Here is a 16571-nt window from a genome sequence, read left to right on the forward strand (position 1 = left end):
ATGGATGTACCCCTGTGGTGGAGTGCTTGTCTCCCACATGGGAGGCCTTGGGTTTGAGTCCCAATACCACCAAAAAAGAAAAAAAGAGAGTTTAAAGAACTTGGTTGTTTACACCAGGTGCAAAGGATCACACCTGTAATTCCAGCAACTTGGGATGCTAAGGCAAGAGGATTGCAAGGTTGAGGCCAGCCTCAGAAGGGCCAGCCTCAGTGAGGCCCTAAGCAACTTAGTGAGACCCTATCTCAAAACAAACAACAAACAAACAAACAAACCAGATTGGGGATGTGGCTCAGTTGTGGAGTGTCCCTGGGTTCAATCCTCAGATTAAAAAAAAAAAAAGATTGTTGTTTCTATTATAAATAGTAAATGTTTTGGAAGAGTGGTGGTATGAGGTGTATGAAAGAACCAAAATTTGACCTAGGCCTTTAAAGATGCTCAAATATGGACAAGGAGAGGGTGGAGGGAAGAATATTACAAACAGAAGGTAACATATGAACAAAAGTTTTGAGGAAGGAAAGAATATAGCAAATTTACAGATAGTCAAGTCTAGCTTGAAAACAGTTTGTGTGACAGAGTAACGAAAAGATAAAACTGGAGAGATAAGACAGGACCAGATTTATAGGACCTTAAACAATTGAAGAGTTTGAACTTAAAGAATTTTGGGTAAAAAAGAATAGTTGTTAGGCCCAAAGGCTTTGAAGTCAAACAGAACTGACTAGAATCCCAGATCCCTAGAATCTTTAACTTATTACCTGTGTAACTGCAGACATAACCTGAGTCTTGTTTTTTTCCTCCTTACAAAGATGATAATAACGAGAATATTGATGTGGTTGTATAAGTTCTCAACACAGTGTCTAGCACGTAGTTACGGTTCATTACAAATCAATTAATCTATTTTTTTTTTTTTTTTGCGGTGCTGGGGATTGAACCCAGGGCCTTGTGCATGCAAGGCAAGCACTCCACTGACTGAGCTATCTCCCCAGCCCACACATCAATGAATCTTATTAGTGGGTAATGGAAAGCCTTTCGTACTTTTTGTGTAGTAAGAAAGTAAAAAACAATGTTTTAGAAAAGTTATCTAGACACCTGTAATCCTGGTGTCTCGGGAAGCTGAGGCAGGAGGATTGCAAATTCAACGCCAACCTCAGCAACTTAGCAAGGCCCTAAGCAACTCAGTGAGACCCTGTCTCTAAATATAATATAAAAAGGGCTGGGGATGTAGTTCAGTGGTTAAGTGCCCCTGAGTTCAATTCCCAGTACCAAAAAAAAAAAAGTTACCTCGGTGTTGCTTGTGGAAGTCAGATAAAACTGGAAGAGATAGGAAATCTATTAGGATATTATCTTTGTGATTTGGACCCAAGGGACAGAAGGAGGAAGTGGCCGTGAGAACAGAGAAGATGCTGTCAAGGAAAAATTAATAGGATTAGAGGGCTAATTGGATGAAAACTAAGACAAAGTGAAGATTAAGTCTTAAAATTGTGTGATGGTGACTATTTTGATACTGTCATGGAAAATGAGGGAAATTCAGAAAGGTAGTTTAAGAAGAAATTCAATATCTTAGAATAATGGAACAGTCAATCTTTTAAGCAAAATTGTTAGTATAATTCTTCCATTTAATATTCATGTAGATGTTTTCCTCTAGTGAGAAAAGCTCATGGTATTTTGTAATTAAGCCAATGAGCAAGCAAACAGCAAGTTTTCCTAGAACTGGGACCAAATTTTATTTAATATTCCTCCCATTCAAAATAAGAGCGTGATCTGGGTGCAAGGGTGAACACCTGTAATCCCAGCAACTGGGGAGGCTGAGGCAGGAAGATCATAAATTCAAGGTCAGCCAATAGCAACTTGGCCAGGCCCTAAGCAATTCAGTGAGACTCTGTCTCAAAATAAAAAATAAAAGGGGCTAGGGATGTGGTTTAGTGGTTAAGCACCCCTGGGTTCAATCTGTAGTACAATTAAAAAAAAAAAAAGTAACGTGAGGCAGCATCAGCTATTGAGTGTTGTTAGTAAAAGGGAGTTGATTGATGCTTTTTCATTTTATGTCTTGTCTTTTTCCCAAATGATTTGAGAATTTTAGATGACTTATAATAAGAATGTTAAAATAAGGATAATATTCTAGTATATAGCACCACCCTTTCCCTGTGATGTAACTGTCACAATTGAGGATTTAAGATTATTTCTCTCTCTCTCTCTCTCTCTCTCTCTCTCTCTCTCTCTCTCTCTCTCTCTCTCTCTTTCTTTGTGGTGTCAGGGATGGAACCCAGGGTGCTTAACCATTGAGCTACATCTCCAGCCCTTTTTATTTTGGGATTGGGTCTGGCTAAGGTGCTGAGGCTGGCTTTGAACTTGTCATTCTCCTGAGTTGCTGGGATTATAGGGTGCACCACTGAACCCTGTTAGTTTTCAATTTTTGAGTACACAAGGTAAAAAAAGAAAAGAATTTTTCCTCCCTGAGGGAAACTATGCCTGAAAGATTTATTTGTCAAACGTCTGCATAGTTATCAATAAATGCTTGTTGAAAGACTGAAACAATTCATAAACAAAGATCAAATTAAATTTCTTTTTAAACAAGTTAGGCTCTTCCCTTAAAGAAGTTCTGTTCATGAAAGAGACTAGGTACTTATTAGGTTCAAAAAAAAAAAAAGATAAAAGAAAGTCCTCAAAAACATATCACAGAAATTGAATTTCAATGCTTTATTAGACAAGAAAATGCTCACAGAAAGATACTATCTACACTGTGCCTATCATAATCACAACCAGCTGGCGTAATCCATTTTAAATGGCTTCATCTTATAAACAGCTTCCTTATATTTATGTCTAACTTCAATTTAATTAGTAAAATCCAGGTAAGATAAAAAGAAAACTGTAATATGTTACTAAAGTTTTAATTTGTGAAAATATGAATACAGGGATACTAGAAATGCAAGTAAGAAGATTAAAAAAAATTTCCTTTATTTTTATGTTTGCATTATAAAATATACATAATAGTGCCAGGCACAGTGATGCAGTCCTGTAATCCCAGCAGCTCTGGAGGATGAGGCAGGAGGATCACGAGTTCAAAGCCAGCCTCAACGATGGTGAGGCGCTGAGCAACTCAGTGAGACCCTGCCTCTAAATAAAATATAAAATAGGGCTGGGGATGTGGCTCGGTGGTCAAGTGCCCCTGATTTCAATCCCCAGTACCCCCCAAAAATAAAAAATATAAATAAAGAAGATACTTTTCAATTGATTTTACTTAAGACACTATAGAGAAGTCAAGTGCTTACTGGATGCCAATGTTTTGTTTTGTTTTGCTTTGTTGTGAGTAGTGGGTATTGAACCCAGAGCCAAGTGCATGGAAGTACTCTACCACTGAGCTACAGCCATCCCCAGCCCTTTTTAAAATTTTTATGCTGAGACAGCATCTTCCTAAATTGCTCAGTCTATCCTTGAACTTGTAAACCTCTTCCGTCAGCCTTCAAAGTAGCTGAGATTGGCCAGCTTTAGCAATTTAGAGAAGTTCTAAGTAACTTGGGAAGACCCTGTCTCAAAATAAAAAATAAAAGGGGTTGGCGGTAGAGCTCAGTGGTTAAGCACTCCTGGGTTCAATGCCATTATAGATAGTTAGATGGATAGATAGATACATAAAAGAGGGTTGGGGATGTAGTTCAGTGGTAAAACACCCCTGGGTTCAATCCCCACTACCAAAAAACAAAAAGTAGCTGAGATAACAGAACTGTGCCATCACCCCATCTGGATACTAAGGATTTTACATCCTACTTAGCAAGTTAGGAAATAAAGTTATACAATGAAATACTGCAATCAAACTCAATTATGTCCTTCAAAATTCATATACTGAAGTCCTAACCCCTAGGTTCCTCAGAATGTGACCTTATTTGAAGACAGGGCCTTTACTTTTGTTCTCCAATGGAGGCTGTGTCTGAAAGATTTTAATGGCCAAGTGGTTGTACAGTGTGTCTTCATATGAATGTGAAGACAGCCATTGACAAGTTAAGGAGAGAGGCCTGGAACAGATCTCTTTCACCTCCTTCAGAAGGAACCCCTTGATTTCAAACTTCTAGTCCCTAGAACTGTGAGGTACAACACATTCCTACTGTTTAAGACACACAGTTTGTAGTACTTGGTTACAGCAGCCTGAGCAAACTCACCACTATTTCTGCTCTGTATGTTCACTGCTTTGGGAGATAGAGAACTACAGACGGTGCTTTTAAATCAAAACACAATATCACTTGTTATTAGGAAAGGAAAATCACAAAAACATTAATTCTTGAATACTTAGGAAGAATTGCTATGTGTTAGAAAATTAAGTTTGAGCTCTCAAATACCAGAAAACAGCTAACAATCACAATCAAGACATTGTCCATTAATAGTCCAGTAGGGAAGGTTGCAATTTAAACTATACAATTATTTCAATGCTAACCCAGAACCTAACATTCACTTAGGATTGTGTGCTTATTTAAAAATAAAAGCAAATTTCATGAAATCAGTTTACAGGGAATAAAAGCACATATTAACACTACATGGAAGCAAAAGGAGAATGTGGGACACTCTACAGGACAAATGACCTGGTTTCTACAATAAAAACGCAACAGTAAACAAGAATAGGAAGAGAAGGATGTTTTAAATAAAGAAGGTCTGAGAGAGATACCAAGTGTCATGTTTGGATTGGGTCTGAATCAATAAAAAAGGCATTTTTAAGAATCTGAAAAAACCTAACATGGACTTAGATGACACTGAGAAATTAATTTCTTATACATAATGATCATTGTGATTATGCCAAAGTGTCTCTTTCTTTTTTCTCTTCTTCTTCTTCCTCTTCCTCCTCTTCTTTTCTTCTTCTTCGTCCTCTTCTATTTTTAGTACCAGCGATTGAGCCCAGAGGCACTTAATGACTGAGCCACATCCTCAGTCCTTTTTACATTTTATTTAGAGACAGGATCTCCCTGAGTAGCTTAGGGCCTCTCTAAGTAGCTGAGGCTGGCGTTGAACTCGTGATCCTCCTGCCTCAGCCTCCTGAGCTGCTGGGATTACAGGTGTGCACCACCGCACCTGGTGCCAAAGAGTCTTTTTCATGCCCATAAATTTAGGTAAAAAGATACATTAGGGATTTACTTTAAAGTACTATCCCTCTGTTCCCCTCTAAATAGAAAGAAATAGATGAAAAAATAATGTTCCAAATGTGGATAACTGTTCAAAGTTAGGTATTAGGTACATGGAGGTTCTATTTTATATGATTTTAAACTTCCATTAAAAATTTTTAATGCAAAGCAGGGCATGGTGGTGCACACCTTTAATCCCAGTGACTTGGGAGGCGAGGCAGGAGGATTGCAAGTTCAAAGCCAGCCTCAGCAACTTAATGAGGTCCACATATACTTAGTGAGACTCTGTCTCAAAAAAAAAAAAAATATATATATATATAAAGGTCTGGGGATGTGGCTCACTGGTTAAGTGCCCTTGGATTCAATCCCCACTACAAAAAAAAATTAATGCAGTATGCCAGATATTATACATATATTAATTATATTCATCCTCACAACAACCCTGAAAAAGCTACTATTATTTCCTCCATTTTACTGAAAGATGAAATAAATGTCCTTATTAATGTTGTTAAAGTCAAAGTTCAGAATGCAATGGAGAAAGGACCAGACATTTCTGTTTTAAGCTTTTTTTTTTTGCAGTGCTAGGGATCGAATCCAGGGCTTTGTGCTTGCAAGGCAAGCACTCTACCAACTGAGCTATCTCCCCAGCCCTGTTTTAAGCTTAAAAAATTAAGTTCAACAGAAAAAAAAGTAGTAGTAGTCATGGTTAAAGAATGCATATAAAGAAGTAAGCAACTTAAGACATTTATCAGTTCATTAAACTGAGAATAAGTCTTAATTTTCCATTCAATCAGTACCCAGGTTCAAAGTAGTGTAACTCGATTTCCTCATCACTAATTTTCTACTTGTTTTTCACTTTAAATGTTTATAATACATATTCTGTCACTATGGAAATAAGTGGCTTTCCAACCTACATTATTAACCAGTTCAAATAGCACTGATTTCTTTGAAAATAACCCATTTTCAAATTTTTGGCTTGATTTGCGAAAAGCAAAAAACCAAATTGCACAGATAAGTCAAAAGTCACTTTTACTGTTGGTGTGAAGTTTTTTTTCATTCTTCGAAAAATTCTGAAATAGCATCGTACAAAGACAAGCAGTGAAAAGGTAAAAATCAAAAGAATGGACTATTTGCAGTGGCACACGCCTATACTCCCAGTGGCGCAGGAGGCTGAGGCAGGAGGATCACAAGTTCAAAGCCAGCCTCAGCAACTTAGCAAGGCCCTCAGCAACTTAGTGAGACCCTGTCTCTAAATAAAATATTTTAAACAGGGCTGGGAGGTGACTCATTGGTTAAGTGCCTCTGGGTTCAGTTCCTGGTACCAAAAAAAAAAAAACAGTTTCATCATACTTTCTTGTTAGTGTAAGGTAACCTGACCTTAGGGAGGCCATCATGCTGGCGAGGTAGAGAGGAAAAGGACATACGAGTTAGAGGACTAACAACTAGAATTATAAAATACCATTAAGGGTTTTGTGTCACTCTAACCGGGAAAGGGGAGCTGGAAAAGAATCTAATAATTTGGGCCTAAATCTTGACTCTGACATTCACGAAGTCTGGACATTGGGTAAATAAGTTCAGTTCTGCTGTTTTTTATTTCTGACCTTGCAAGGCTGTTGTGAGATGAAAAGAGACCACAGATGTACCCATCACAGTGCTAAGTGAATAAGTGCTTCGTAACAGTTAAGCACCCCCTTGCAAAAAGGCTGCTTGTACCTGGGTCAGAAAAAATCCTACCACCTGTGATGGAGTGGTGATTTGATCTTTTTGAGTTTGGTGACTAATCCTTGGATAATTAAAAGGTTTAATTCTGTATTTGGCTTGTGCTGTTAAATACACACATGCATATAAACACACACAGGCATGCACCAAACATTAAACCAGTAAGGTACAATGTGTCCCTAAACTCAGATCACTAAGAAGTGAATGCAAAACAGTGGCATAAAAGTCACTTCAGCTGTCCAAAAATTCGTTGGAGAGCTTTAAGAAAACATAACTGTGGTAATTATGAAGCTGAAACTTAGTTTTTATATATAGCATTCTCTGAGATCCTTGGAAGAAACTAGATTTGTAACATAAGGGTACGTGGTATTTCTGGAAACTATCAATTTATTAAAATAGCCCAAATAAATAGAGAACTGTATCATTTGTTTTGTTTAGAAAACCATTCCTAAAATTAGAAACTTAATTATACATGACCTGGCTTAGAATTACTGAAACATAGATCTTTTAAAAAAATAAATAAATAAAATTTACTTTTGTTAATGAACATCTGTCAATTTTGAAAGTCTTCTTACCTGTTTGATTTGATGCAGGCGACTGGCAGAAGTACGAATAGGAGAAGGTAGGAACAACTGAAATTTAAAACATAAAAGTCAAGCTCGTGTTAACATTTCTGATTAGTTATTTCTAAACAGGAAGTTAATGTTGAATCATCTAACACATTTATTGAGTGCCTAATGTATACTAGCAATGATATCAGTTAAGGTCAAAGGTTAAAATATTCAGTTGGATCTTGACAAAAAGAAATTACACTAACCAAAGTCTAATGCATTTCAAAACCAAACAAAATAACTGTTAACATAAGAAATATGGGACAGAGCCTGGCACAGTGGCTGGTAATCCCAGCGGCTTGGGAGGCTGAGACAGGAGGATTGCAATTTCGAGGCCAGCCTCAGGAACTTAGCAAGGTCCTAAGCAACTTAGTGAGATCCTGCCTCAAAATAAAAATCAAAAAGGGCTGGGGATGGGACTCAGTGGTAAAACACGCCAGGTTAATATCCCAGTACCAAAAAAAAAAAAAGAAGTCAAAAAGAAAAGATTTTATCTTTACCTTTCCTTTCCTAAGGTCCTAAGGTACTAGAGCTTTAAATCACCTCATTCTTCTTGCCAGTTTAAGCCCATCCTTAAAGCTTAGTGAAAGGCATTTCTTGGAACAAATAGTAGAAACAGTCCTTATATCAGCAGATAACTTGCCAAACATACCAAAGGAACATAAAAGAAGCAACTCCACCAAACACCTTGGATTCTAGGCAAGGAAACAAAATGTTCATTAATATGAACTGACTTTAGGTAATCGTTTTCAAGTAGCACATTTTACTCTTGATTGCTAAGAACCTTGTCGTCTAGGTCCTTTCTCTTTTTCAGGGCTACTTTCTCTTTTTAGGTCTTTTTTCAAAGCTTATGAGGACCTACACGAGAAGGGCATAAAACAGGGAAGGGATTTAAAGTTGAGTGTGAATATGGAGCTAGAAAATTACTTTCCACATTTATTCATTTGTTCTTTCTGTACCCTGTTTTTTTCTTGAAATGTTAGATAGTGAATTTGCCATATCTGACTGAAAATATTTAATGAGCACCTACCATGTGCTAAAATACTCTGCTCAGCCCTGAAGATCCAAAGATTAAAAAGTATATTTTTTCTTATCCTTGAGAAACCAATGTCCACTTAGGGAAAAGTAGGCCACAAGTAAGTGCCAAAACCGTTATCATTTGTGGGAGCTCAAAAGACAGCAAACTCTACCTACAGTCTTAGAGAAGGCCCCAGAGTGGAGGTAGGAATTCGTGAGATGGGGAAAGGGAGAAGGGCGTTTGAAGGAGTGGGACGAGATGCTCAGGCCAAAACCCAAGGTTCTCAGAACAGAAGGGTTCAAGGTGGCTGAAACCTGATATGTCAGAGGAAGTTGCAGGAGCAAATTAGGAGAAATTTGACTGAAAACAAATTCCAATTTTTGAACTTTAGCATTTGAGTCCAATAGGAAACCCAAAGCATAAGTTCTTATATCTCAAAGGTTTTTTTTTTTTTTTTTGATACTGGGGATTGAAACCATGGTCACCATATCAGTACTCCCAGGGCTACATGCGCAGCCCTTTTTATTTTTTATTTTGAGATAGGGTCGTGCTAAGTTGCTGAGGCTGGCCTCCAACTTGCAATCCTCCTGCCTCAGTCTCCTGAGTTGCTGGGATTACAGGTGTGCAATACTGTACCAGGCTTAAAGGCCTTCTAGGGGCTGTGGGTATAGCTCAGTGATAGAGGGCTAGCATGCACAAGGCCCTGGGTTCAATTCCCAGCACTGAACAAAAAAGGTCTTCTAAACAACAAGGCTTCTAAATAGCTTTGGAAAGGTAACCCTCGCCTGGCATGCTGTCGCACGCCTGTAATGCCAGACACTCAGGAGGCAGAGGCAGGAGGATTTCAAAATCAAGGCCAGCCTCAGCAACATAAAAAAGAAAGGTAACCCTAGTAGTATCATGCAGAACAAATTTAGAGTGGAAGACTAGAAGCAGGGTCACAGGCTAGTAAAGAGAGTAAGAGTTGGATGAAAAAGGGAGGGAGAAGAGAAGGCAGCCAGTTGGAGAAATGATCAGGAAGAGGGAAAAGAACTGGACTAGCTTAAGGATCCTAGTAGCAACCAGTAGGACAAGAAAGACAATAAGAAGAATAAATTGACAAATGCTCAAAAGTGTGTGTTGGAAAAATAAATGCTTTATGAAGCAGATAATCTGAATTTTTACTATTTTAAAAATTTTTATTTATTTGTTTATTTATTTATTTGGTACCAGGGATTGAACTCAGAGATGCTTCCCCACTGAGCCACCTTCCCAGACCTTTTCATTTTTTTTTTTTTTTTTTTGAGACAGGGTCTCACTAAGTAGTTTAGAGCCTCACTAAGTTGCTGAGGCTGGCCTGAAACTTTCAATCCTCCTGCCTCAGCCTCCCAGGTTGCTGGTATTATAGGCACACACTACTGCATCTAGCTTTATTGAGTTTTAAAATGTATCATATGACTTCTTCAGGAACCTGTTGCCTCACCAATTATATTTTGCTTAAAGTGTTAACATCAGCTTTTTTCTCCCCCCAACATTTTCTAAAAGTGGACTAAATAGCCAAGACTGTTAAAAGGATAAGAAACTGGGTGCAGTGGCTCAGGCCTGTAATCCCAAGGGCTTGGAAGGCGGAGACAGGAGAATGGCATGTTCAAGGCCAGCCTCAGCAACTTAGCAGGACCCCTGTCTCAAAATAAGACATAAAAAGGGCTGAGGAGGGGCTGGGGTTGTGGCTCAGTGATAGAGCACTTGCCTAGCATGTATGAGGCACTGGGTTCAATCCTCAGCACCCCATAAAAATAAATAAAAGAAATAAAGGCATTATGTCCATTTACAGTTAAAATTTTTCCTAAGGATGTGGCTTAGTGGTTAAGTGCCTCTACGTTCAATCCCTGGTACCAAAAAAGGTAAAAAACAAACAAACAAAAAATAGAAAATTCTTACGTGACTAACTGGAAATTCACTACATATAAATTATATTTGATAATTAGCAACAACTACTTTATCATAGTAATTCACTATTATAAAAATGTGGCTAATGTATAAGTATTTCAGTATGTTTTGAATCCTTATCATGTTTAAGGAGCTGTTTTTCTGCTCAGAGGGAAAGGAGAGCGTTGAAGCGGAAAAGGCTAATAAGAGACACTTAGAGACCTTACAAACCAGTTGTGGAAGCAAATATTATTTGGAAATGATTTTTTAAATGGAAGCAAGGTGGAGTGGAAATACAAAGTGAAGATCAACTGTCCATGCGCAGATGGTAGGAGACAGATGAGAGGCACTGGGTGGCATTTGAGTTGTGCAAGGAGTTTAACACCGGAAGCAACAGAAAAGTGAAAATGGGGCTGGGGAGATAGCTCAGTTGGTGGAGTGCTTGCCTTGTGTGCACAAGGCCCTGGGTTCAGTCCCCAGCACCGCAAAAAAAATTATTTGTAGATGGACACATATCTTTATTTTATTTATTTATCATTTTATTATTTATTTTTATGTGGTGCTTGGCATGTTTTTGGCAAGACTGTTAACCCTGTTTGAGTCCAGGGAGGGCAGGGAGGAAGAGGGAGCTCAGAGGCTGGAAGGGTGAAGACATGCAAGTTTTAAATGTCTTGCTCAAATCCTCTGAACTGTGCAAAAAACAACCTATTCTGGTATATACAGAAATTCTTTTTTTTTTTTTGGCAATGTTGGGGATTTGAACCCAGAGACTTGTGTTTGCGAGGCAAGCACTCTACCAACTGAGCCATATCCCCAGCCCCTAGTATATATGGAAGACAAGCTGGTTACACCCAGCAGCACCATCTATTTAACTTTGAAGTGGACATTCTCAGATATTCAGCCCTGAGCCTGGTTCAGTTCCTATTCAGAGGATGGATATACAGAAGGGGTCTGACAGCTGTGGACTAGTAACTCGGCTGGCCTGTACCAACCAAGCTCCAGAAGTGATATTTCAAGAACCTTTCTAATTCAAGTCAATAGTGCAACTAGTAGACCCCTCTCAGGAAAGTCAGGAAATGTTTCTGTATAAAACTTACATTTTAAAATTATTATTTTTTAAATTTATTTTCATGCTCCCTCCATTCAGAACTCTGCCCTATAAATTCCAGCCACCTCATTTTTCCAAACTCCAATATCTTTCTCATTAACTCAGGGAGACCTCTATGCTCTTCTGGAGTTTCTCCTTCCCACACCATGGTCCAGAAAGTGCCTCCAGACAGAAATTAGGGACCATCATAGACTTCCCCTCATTCTCTCCCCTTCTCTATGGGATCACAGTCCTGTTCTTCCTACTGAACAGTATCTAAAAACAGCTGTTTCCTATGTTATTTAGTGTTCTAGGGTTTTTTTTTATGACAGGAGAAAAAGTCTGATACCTCAATTTACCCCAATGTGGTTAGAAGCAGACTTTTTTTTTTTTTTCGTACCGGGGATTGAACTCAGCGGCATTTAACAACTGAGTCACATCCTCAGTCCTTCTTATATTTTATTTAGAGACAGGGTCTCACTGAGTTGCTTAAGGCCTCACTAAGTTGCTGAGACTGGATTTGAACTCACGATCCTCCTGCCTCAGCCTCCTAAACCACTGGGATTACAGACATACGCCACCACATCTAGCTGATTCACTTTTCTTATTATGGAGCAATACCTGTTCAGTCGAAAACATAATTTCCTTACATCTTTCCAACATTAGAGACTGGCAATTTTTAAAAAAAAGAAAAAATTTGTATGCCCATTCTTGAGGCCCATTATAAAAATAATTGACCTTCCAAAGCAAGCAGAAAATACTGTGATTCATACACAGTTGTGGATATTCTTCCACGATGTTCTGTTTTTTAAATATTTTTTTTAGTTGTTGATGGACCTTTATTTTATTTATTTCTATGTGGTGCTGAGAATTGAACCCAGTGCCTTATACATGCTAGGCAAGCGCTCTGCCACTGAGCTATAATCCCAGCCCAATGTTCCCTTTTATTACCACTGATCATTGCTAAGTTGTGCAGTGGCATGAACTCTAGCTGAAATTTTTGGATTTTCCTTTTAAAAGGACTCAAATACAATATATGCATGTGTATGAGTATGTATACACATCCTTGAACAAGTAAAATTTATTGTTTAATTAATTCTGATGGGCATTGTTGCACGCCACAGCTCAGAAGGCTGAGGCAGGAGACCCTGTCTCTAAATACTATAAAAAAGGGCTGGGATGTGGCTCAGTGGTTAAGTATCCCTGGGCTCAATATCCAATATAAACAAAAAAGTTTGATTATACTGATGTCCACATCTGCAGCATTCCAATGCACAGAACACCCACAATATATGATATAAAACATTGAGGTTTATAATCTGATTGAAAAGACATGGTAACGGGCTGGGGAGATAGCTCAGTTGGTAGAGTGCTCTCTTTGCAAGCACTAAGGCCCTGAGTTCAATCCCCAGCACCAAAAAAAAAAAAAAAAAAAAAAGACATGGTAACCTATATTAAAATATATACATATACTCTATATATGAAATTGTGTTCGTTACTTTAGCTGAATTATGATTTTTTTTTTTTTTTGGAGTGTACCGGAGATTGAACTCAGGGGCACTCAGCCACTGAGTCACATCCCCAGCACTATTCTGTATTTAAAGACAGGGTCTCATTGAGTTGCTAGAGCCTCACTTTTGTTGAGGCTGGCTTTGAACTGGGGATCCTCCTGCCTCAGTACTTTTTTCCCAATATTGGCAATTGAATCCAGGGCCCCCTGCTGTTCTACCACTGAGCTACATCCTTAACCAGGAAAAGAGAATTGCAGAGTGTGGTAAACAATTCTAAACTAATTACAAAAGACTTCCTGGAAGAGATTATTTTTCACAGATACCTAAGGGATGGGAAAGACCCAGTTTAGTTCAGGCAAAGGTTTAGAATTTCCTATTGGAAGACTCTGTCCAGGAAATCACTAGAAGATTACCTGACTAGGGCTGGGTTTGTGGCCTGGTGGTGGAGCGCTTGCCTGGTGGTGAGGCACTGGCTTTGATCCTCAGCACCACATAAAAATAAATAAATAAATAAAGGTACCGTGCCCATCTACAACTATAAATTAAAAAAAAAATTGCCTGACTGAAATTATGACATCAGTAGTGCTATAGTGTGAATTTTCTGGGTGGGTTGGGTTTGAACTTTAGCTACAGAATCACAGAAAATCACAGGACGTTTTTTTAATTGAATAAATTGTGAATCAAATGCCGGACTGGCTGATTTTGTTTGTTTGTTTTAGTAATATTGTGAAAAATTAATTGGAAGAGAATTCTCTCCAAAGTTAAGTACTATAGCTAGTGCTTATAAGGAAATTGCATCAGATAATTTTTTTAACTTTTATTTTTATTTATCTTTATGTTGTGCTGAGGATTGCACCCTGTGCCTCACACATTCTAGGCAAGTGCTCTACCACTGAGCCACAACCCCAGCCCAGATAACTTTTCTATATAAAACAAAGTAATAAAATAAAATAAAGTATCCTGAGATGTTGCTAAAACTCATTGGTATCTTCTGTGTTAATTTCTCACATATCTCTTACACTCTAGGGAGAAAAAGTCTTTGGAGGAAAGCCAGAGTACTAGCACCAAAAAATGATGTCACCAAGGAATGATATCAAGGTTTGTGTGTGTGTGTGTGTCATGGGGGAGTAGGGATGGAAAGAGGGGTTGGGGATGAGCAATAGGTGAAACTAATTCCTAGGATTTCTTTCAAGTGAAGCAATTAAGATAGGAAGAAAGACCAACATAAGTTCTGTTTAAAAGAGAAACCATAGAAAACTAATATTCTACAGACAGTAAATTTTTAAAAATAATTTTTAACTTTTCTAGGTATGTTATTTTTAATCCATTTCCTAGTCCTTACTAGAGATAAAAGGCTTAGAAAATTCTGAATGAAGGGTTGTATGCTATGTTTAGAAATGGCTGTCTGGTTCCAGAAATTAAGTTGGTTCTCAGTGGTACTTAACAAGAATTGAGTGTAGGCTGGACAGACAGCACAGACAGAGCAAGGCCTGGAATGCATTATACACTTGCTGCCGGGTGAGCCGTGAACTAGATTTAGGGTTCGTAGCTGCCAACGTGAAAAGTAAAAGCCAATCAGGTAAATATCAACAGCCATAAAATTAAAGTGGATGAACTGCTCAAGAAAAACCCAATCTTGGCTAATAAGAGGGTGAAACATGTCTCCTGCTTCTTTTCGAAGAACAGGGGGCAGGCAGGGATGGAGAAATACCACAGTTGCACCCAGACTCAACAGGGGTGCTAAGAGGATTCTTGGCAGAGATGGGGAATGGCATGCCAACCTCAGCGTTGTTGAGATAAAGAAAAGGGGGGATTTGGAGGGAAGGCAGAGCCCCAATAGTCAGAAGAAACCCTCGTGTTTCTACTAACTAGAAGTAGGGTGCAGTGATTTCTTGAAAGTGGTGAAGAAAATATTTGTGCTTAATTAAACAAAACAGTTGTGAGATAATGCACAATTTTACAATGCTTAAGAAATATTCACATTTATTTGTTAAATGAAACCCTTGGTTCTTCAAGGACCTTTGTTACAGTGATTTTTTTCTAAAACATTGTTTTACCTACACTAAAATACATGAAAACCAGCACCACTTTTTAAATTTTCAATCTTGGTAAAATATACATAACATACAACATACCACAGTAACCATTTTTAAGTGCACAATTCAGTAGCCTTAATGCGAATGTTAGTCTCCAGAACTCTCCATTTGTCAAGACTAAAACTACACCATTAAACAATACCTGCCTGTTACTCCCTCCTGCCAGCCCTGGCAATCACCAACCTACTTTCTGTCTCTATGAATTTGACCACTCTAGCTACCTGCAGTACCAATTTTAAGGGTAGTCCAGTATGGCAAAGACCCTTAAAATTATAGTTTATGATACCACTCAGCAATGCTTACATTTTTTCAGGAATGACGTTTCTACTTTGTAATGTGATATGTTAGCTAGAAATGAAAATACTTTTATTGTTCATGCTTTCTGAAAAATATTTAAATACCATAGAAATACGTAAAGTAGAAGTAAATTCTTCCTCTAATTGTAATAACAAATTGCTATATATCTTTCTTTTTTTCTGGTGGGGGGTGGGTACCAGGGATTGGACTCAGGGGCACTCGACCACCGAGCCACATCCCCAGCCCTATTTTGTATTTTATTTAGAGACAGGGTCTCACTGAGTTGCTTAGTGCCTTGATTTTGCTGAGGCTGGCTTTGAACTCATGATCCTCCTGCCTCAGCCTCCCAAGCAGCTGTGATTACAGGTGTGCACCATCATACCCAGCTCATATTTTCATTGATATCTATAAATACATATAAGATCCTGAACCCTGGGTCTAGTTACTGTCTAGTTACTAGGGACAAAGATTAGTGAGGCTGCTGAGGATGGGAAAGTGGAGAGATGGAAGGAACTTGGGTCTCTGATGACATCACTGGATCACTGAATTAACCAACCCTGGAACCTCCATTCTTAGGGACAGCTTATTATTTGATAGCATAAATATTCCTTAAGTCTCTCCTAATTGTATTTTTTTTTTTTTTGCAGTGCTGGGGTTTGAACCCAGGGCCTTGTGCTTGTAAGGCAAGCACTCTACCAACTGAGCTATATCACCAGCCCTTCCTAATTGTATTTTTAAAAAATATTTTTAGGGAGGGGGGCAAGAATAGAGGAAGGAAGGGCGGTATAGAGGGAAAAGAGGGGTGGGAGGGGTGGGGGGGAAGGGAAAAAAATAACAGAATGAATCAAACAGCATTACCCTATATAAATTTATGATTATACAAATGGTATGCCTTTACTCCATGTACAAACAGAGAAACAACATGTATTCCATTTGTTTACAATAAAAAAAATTTTTAGTTGCAGATAAACACAATACCTTTATTTTACTTATTTATTTTTATGTGGTGCTGAGGATGGAACCCAGTGCCTCACACGTGCTAGGCAAGCGCTCTACCACTGAGCCACAACCCCAGCCCTTCTAATTGTATTTTGTTCCTTCTGCTGAAAGCATTCTAATTAATCATGTCATTCTCCTAGATAATTCAGCACTTCTATAATAAAGGCAAGTATATATGGACATAAGTCCTATAATAATGATGATGGGCTATTTTGACACAATAAAG

The 16571-nt window shown here is 38.3% G+C and overlaps 1 protein-coding gene across 1 annotated transcript in view; it reads right to left on the reverse strand.

The window, feature by feature from the left end:
• Nucleotides 1–16571, reverse strand: part of LOC306651788 (P2R1A-PPP2R2A-interacting phosphatase regulator 1-like) — a 116963-nt gene that overhangs the window by 88914 nt on the left and 11478 nt on the right. Inside the window, exons 3-4 of the mRNA XM_079124637.1 lie at nt 7394–7450; nt 1279–1308 (exon numbers count right to left, since the gene is read on the reverse strand). Coding sequence (XP_078980763.1) covers nt 1279–1308; nt 7394–7450 — 87 coding nt within the window. The remainder of the gene's footprint in view (nt 1–1278; nt 1309–7393; nt 7451–16571) is intronic.

The sequence above is a fragment of the Sciurus vulgaris genome (assembly GCF_902686455.1).
Source record: "Sciurus vulgaris genome assembly, chromosome: X".
Classification (NCBI taxonomy): Eukaryota; Metazoa; Chordata; class Mammalia; order Rodentia; family Sciuridae; genus Sciurus; species Sciurus vulgaris.